This window comes from Chiroxiphia lanceolata, chromosome 6 (genome assembly GCF_009829145.1).
Source record: "Chiroxiphia lanceolata isolate bChiLan1 chromosome 6, bChiLan1.pri, whole genome shotgun sequence".
NCBI classification, from domain to species: domain Eukaryota; kingdom Metazoa; phylum Chordata; class Aves; order Passeriformes; family Pipridae; genus Chiroxiphia; species Chiroxiphia lanceolata.
In genome coordinates, this window is record NC_045642.1 from 40,612,530 (window position 1) to 40,618,617 (window position 6,088).

At 47.7% G+C, this 6,088-nt stretch overlaps 1 protein-coding gene across 1 annotated transcript; it reads left to right on the forward strand.

The window, feature by feature from the left end:
- The first annotated feature begins 2,266 nt into the window (after positions 1-2,266).
- SSTR1 (somatostatin receptor 1) lies at positions 2,267-6,088 on the forward strand. The gene has a single exon (XM_032692008.1). It carries the CDS (start codon positions 2,485-2,487, stop codon positions 3,694-3,696), a length of 1,212 nt encoding a protein of 403 aa, XP_032547899.1. The 5' UTR covers positions 2,267-2,484; the 3' UTR covers positions 3,697-6,088.

Genomic DNA, 6,088 nt, shown 5'->3' on the forward strand with positions numbered 1-6,088 from the left:
GCAATTACTAAAAACCGAATAAGGTTATTTTTGTAATGTGTAGGGGTGTATATATACATCTATATGTATTCACAATCTGCTCTTTAAACACAGAAGAAAAAGGAACAGCTTGGTAAGGGTCATGCAAAAGTATGTATGTGCTAAATGTAATACCTTTGACAAGGTGTCATAGAGCACATGCTTGTCATATTGGAGTGCCTAGGTGTACGTTGATTGAAGGTGATGACTGACATGAGGAAAGTCATATAGTCAGAGAGGTTACATATGTGTTGGAATAGATGTTGATGGTGTTAAGGGGTATAGGGATATATAAGGTGCTAGAGTGAATAAATTCCTGATGAGGGGTTGCAATAAATTGATGGTAATGCTGCATGTATCTGCATATTAAAGTGGTGGGTAGTGATAATATGCATAATTGTGATGGTGGGCAGACAGTGATAACAAGATCTGTGAACAGTAGGAGGTGATGGGTATGCCTGGTAAAATGAGTAGGTTGTAAGGATGCATGTGTGATGCTGAATCTAGTGGTGTTATAGGGAGCATATAGCAGCATATGCACTGTGGTGATATTTGTGTGATGTGTATCTGCTGTTCTTGGCAAAAGTAGGTGGTGCTCATAGGCGACAGTTTATGTGAAGAGGTGGGTTGTTACCCATACAGGTATGGTATGCTCACACATATAAGGGGCTACAGCCAATAGAATAAGGAAGAAATTCCTGAGTATTTTGTATGTATGCCTGTGCTGAGGGAGTGTTGATGCAGTGAGCAAGTGTGAAGGTGTGTTTACTAGTGAGTAACCATGTCTGGTTAATACAGAATGGTCAGGTGGTAGTGGTACAGGAAAGTTGATTAAGTGATTATGTATAAGTATGCAAGGACAGAGTGTATACATGGAACAATAGCATACAGGGAGATATAAGACAAATTTCCCAGAAGGAGAGGTGTATGGGAAGGTTGTTAAAACAACCTTTTTTTAAAAACAGGAAAGTATGCTCACCAGGGTACAGAGATGCAGTATTAGGACTATCTGCAGGTGTTCATGTGTATTTGGAACTGGTGGTAGAGATGAAGCATATAAGGCACCAGTGTCTGCCTAGAGTTGACAATATGAGCAACTCTTGGTGTATAGTTACCCTGGGCTCAGGGTGTATGTACAAAACAGCACAGTATAGATCAATGTGTAGAAGCACTTTTTGTGTTAGCGCAGAATAAGTAATTTATGTAGTGATGGCTATGTATTAGTAGAAGCAGTGAATGACTGGGAACGGTGCCTATGGTTTGTGTCACTGTGTAGTGCTGAGGAGGGTTTATAGCCTCACCTTGTGTGGATACAATCCTATCAGGGATATGCATATGTTTTAAGTACAATATTAAGAGAGGGGGGTGTAGCAGTGGTGAGGCAGCATGTGATGGTTGAGCTTGAAGTGATCCTGTGAGTGGAAGCAGTATGTGAGGGGATACAAGAGTGGACAGGTGCTTGGTTTGCATACCAGCATAGGATGGTCTTGGCACCATCGTGGTGTAAATAGTGATGGCACGCTGTAGTGTGCAAACTGATCAGAGTACTGTTGGATGTGACGGACAGAGGCACGTACTAGGGTGTCAGAATGGGGTGCGGGGGGCATTTTCAGGACAGAGTGTGTGGAGAGGGGTAGGTCTGTAAAGTGTCAGATGCTGCTCATGTGTGATTTCTGGTGGTGATGGTAGGATAGGACAATGCAGGTGTCATGGAGTTGCATGGTGGTAGGAGGCATGGACAGTGCTTTGTGCATAGGTTTGAAGGTTATGTGGTTTGTCATAGTGCCGTGCCTGGTGGCAGCGCTATGGAGTGGGCAATGCGTATGGTGCAGTGACAGAGAGGGTTACAGCAGCTGCATAGGCATGAGGTGTGCCTGCCCAGGTAACGCTGCCCACCCACCCATGACTCAGGCCTTCCTCTTAAAGGAGAAAGGATGGTCCCTTTGACTGCAGTGCCCCTGGCCTGGACCTAGGTGCCATGGAGGGGGAGCAGTGGAGAATGAAGGGGGAGGAGAGGATGGTGATCGGCAGGAGAGATACTGGAGGGGACAGCAGTGCGGGGTTGGGGGGCACTGCTCGGTGGGGTACAGTGGGGCAGGGGGCAGGCTGCACTCCAGCAGCCTTGGACCTGCCAGAGCTGCGAACAGTCGGAGGGCGGGATGGGAGGCGGGCGAGGGGAGTAGGGGGTGGGGGGTTGGAAGGGACACCCACTTACGTCTCCTCACGCATTTTTTTTCTCTTTCCCTCCTCCTTTCCTTAGCTGGTGACGCGCCTCTGCTATTAATCATTCACCAGCCGGGGAACAGCAATTGCCGCCGCTCGAAGCGAGCGGCGCCGGCAGCCGCCTCCCTCCCCATGCCCGCGCTCCGCAGCCGCAGCGCCGGGAGCCCTGCCGGGATGATGCCGAACCCGGCCGACGGCGGGGGCCTGCTGCTCTGAGACGGGGCGGGGGGGTCCGGGCAAAGGATGCTCCCCAATGGCACCTGCCCCAGGCTTCCGCGCGGTGCAGGCAGCGAAAGCGGCGGCAGCGACAGCGGCGGCAGCGACAGCGGCGGCAGCGGTGGCAGCGGAGACAGCGGCGCCTCGGGAGAGGCGGCGGCGGGGGGCATGGACTCGGGCGGCAGGAACTCCTCTGGCGCCCCGAACAGCACCCTGAGTGAGTCTCAGGGCAGCGCCATCCTCATCTCATTCATCTACTCCGTAGTGTGCTTGGTGGGGCTGTGTGGCAACTCCATGGTCATCTACGTGATCCTACGTTATGCCAAGATGAAGACGGCCACCAACATCTACATCCTCAACTTGGCCATCGCGGACGAGCTGCTGATGCTCAGCGTCCCCTTTCTGGTTACCTCCACCCTGCTGCACCACTGGCCCTTTGGCTCACTACTCTGCCGTCTGGTGCTCAGTGTGGATGCCATCAACATGTTCACCAGCATCTACTGCCTGACTGTGCTCAGTGTGGACCGTTATATTGCTGTGGTGCACCCCATCAAGGCGGCTAGGTACCGCCGGCCCACTGTGGCTAAGATGGTCAATCTGGGTGTCTGGGTGCTTTCCATCCTCATCATCCTGCCCATCATCATCTTCTCCAACACAGCAGCCAACAGTGATGGAACAGTGGCTTGCAACATGCTCATGCCAGAGCCCACCCAGAGGTGGCTGGTTGTCTTTGTGATCTACACTTTTCTGATGGGCTTCTTGCTGCCTGTAGTGGCCATCTGCCTCTGCTACATCCTCATCATTGCCAAGATGCGCATGGTGGCCCTGAAGGCTGGCTGGCAGCAACGCAAACGCTCAGAACGCAAGATCACCCTCATGGTCATGATGGTGGTGATGGTCTTTGTCATCTGTTGGATGCCCTTCTACATTGTGCAGCTGGTCAATGTCTTTGTAGAGCAGGATGATGCCACCATCAGCCAGCTCTCTGTCATCTTGGGCTATGCTAACAGCTGTGCCAACCCTATCCTCTATGGCTTTCTCTCAGACAACTTCAAGCGGTCCTTCCAGCGGCTGCTCTGCCTCAGTTGGATGGACAATGCTGCAGAGGAACCCATCGACTACTATGCCACTGCCCTCAAGAGCAGGGCATACAGTGTGGAGGACTTTCCCCCAGACAACTTGGAGTCAGGGAGCATGTACAGGAATGGCACTTGTACCTCCAGGATTACCACCCTCTGAGGAAAAATTCCTACCCCCCAGCTTCCCTACGCCCCCCAGGTGGAGGGTGAGCAAGGCCAGGGCTGTGGCATGGGGAACTGGGAGGGAGGGGATTTCAGTCCTGCCTACCAACAGCACTGTTAGGCACAAGAAAGAGCAAAGAAAATCCCACATCCTTGATCTGCTTCCCCCTCAACTCAGGGAGGCACCAAGGCTGCCTCCCTTGAGAATGGGTGTGTTCACTGATGCTTTGACACCCATTTAGCAAATTGTGGCTCTCGTGGGTTAACTTAGGGTCTGGCAGCCGGGGATCTGCCACCCCTCTCTGTGTCTGACAAATGGCTGTACAGATGACTCTCCCACCACCTTTTGTACAGGCTGCCCTTCCCCTTGGCTTGTGGGACCCTCCAGGCCACTGAGTCGAGCCTGCCTCCGTCAAGCCCCAGCATCCAGGCTCAGATTCCCTCGGACTGAAAATGACCCTGCTCAACATCTGTCGGTATGTGCCTCCCCCATCAGAGTTTAGAAATACTGGAAAATGTCCCCCCAACACATATCTTGCCATCCCCCAGGAAGGAGAAAGTAGCCTCTCTCTGCACCTACCCTTCTGTCCCCCTGGAATAAAATAGAAAGCAGGAAGGAAAAAGTCTCCTAGAAAATAAGCAGCATAGTCATGGAGCTGTTTTTTGCTTTGCAGACAGCTTCCACCTCACTGGGGGTTTGACTCTCTGTGCTATGCTCAGTGGAAGCAGAGCAGAAAAGGTCTTAGGAAAAAAATCTGATTATTGCTGTGCTTCACAGCTGCATGGCAGGTTGCTGACAGTGGGAGATAAACAGTCCTGTGGCTCACAGGGAGCAGAGCACTGAGCCAGGAGTTGGAGGAGGAATGCCAAACTGGGAAATGTGTGAATGTGTCCATACATACAATAAAATGTTCTAATAATGAAGTTTAAAGAGAGTGCTAGACTGTGAAGCTGCTGTCTTGCACCTGCTCTGTCAGCTGCGAAACAGCAATGAAGGGAGCTGAGACAGTTTTTGAGTGACCTGGGTGGCCGCAAAGTCACTTTAGCCTACATGGAAAAAGAGGGATCCGTTTCAAAATCTCCAGCTGGATCTGAAATAAATACTTGACAGAAAAAGTAGCTGTTTGGTAATAGCTATTACCCTAGGCCAGTTTCTTCTGTTGCACTAAAAAATATAAAATGAGTTTCATATAGTGTGATATACTGATCCAGAGCTTCTCAATGTTTCATTTCTGAGAATTCTTGTTTTTAGTGTGTGCCAGGTGTCTTCTTGTTTGATTTTTTATTTTATTCTTGTCACTGTGTTGTGAATGTGTTTTTCTGAAGCAATTTATACTTTGTACTTATGTCTGTGGTGGCTACACGCAAGGTTGCATTTAAAATCGGTGATGCTCAAGAAGGCTCCTTTTCAGATAAAAACATTGTCATTTTTCCTAACTCTTTCATCTACATTGTCTCCCCCCAAAAAATCCTTTTTTGAGTTTTCTCTCTTCCCCTCTTATGACAGAACAATTTTCATATAGACAAATGAAGCTTTCTTTGATAAATGACAGCTGATTAAACAAAACCTTCTGTCCCTGCTCCCTCTCATCCCAGACATAAGAATCAGTACAGACTGTGTTGAAACAAGCAGCTATGTTTTTTCTTTCCACCACCTATGCTAACAGTGTCACACAGTGGCAAGCGTCCCAGTAGTTGTGACAAATCACTTCTCTAGCACAATACTGTGGTTGTATTAATTATAACTACTGGCAATCTGATGCAAAAGATTGGAAAAAATCTCTAGTAGTAGCATACCCATAGCATTGTAGATGTAGCTACAGTGCTTAAGTACAGTGTTAAATGTAAGGCTGACAGTTAAGGCATCTAGGATTTTCGGTGGTGGACTTACTACAGCTTTTTGTTAAATTATACCCTTTAACTTTTCTCAGCAGCAAAAAGCAGGATACTACTTTTAGGTACTGTGTCATGAATGTATAAATTTAATATTTCAAAGTTATCTGATTCAAAGTCCATAAAAATGAGAGACAAAAATCCTAATTCACTTCAGTGGACTGTGAGTCAGCTCCTTTGAGTTTAAAAACTGCTAATGTGGAAACTGTTACATCCTTATTAAAATATTTCGTGATAAGCTTTAACAATTGTACAGTTTCTTTTATTTCACAGTGGATGTTATTTAAAGAAAACATGCAAATATTAATTTTGGTAATGTTTTACATGTATGTATGGAGAAATAAGGATGAAATCTCTTTATAAGCTTCATATTTTATTTAACTTTTCCCAGAAATCAAACATCTGTCAAAATAGTAAAATGCCCCATGATACTTTTGTTGGCCCTTTGTAGGACTTCACTTAAATTCTCACTCACAATATCTTCAAAATGGTATAAA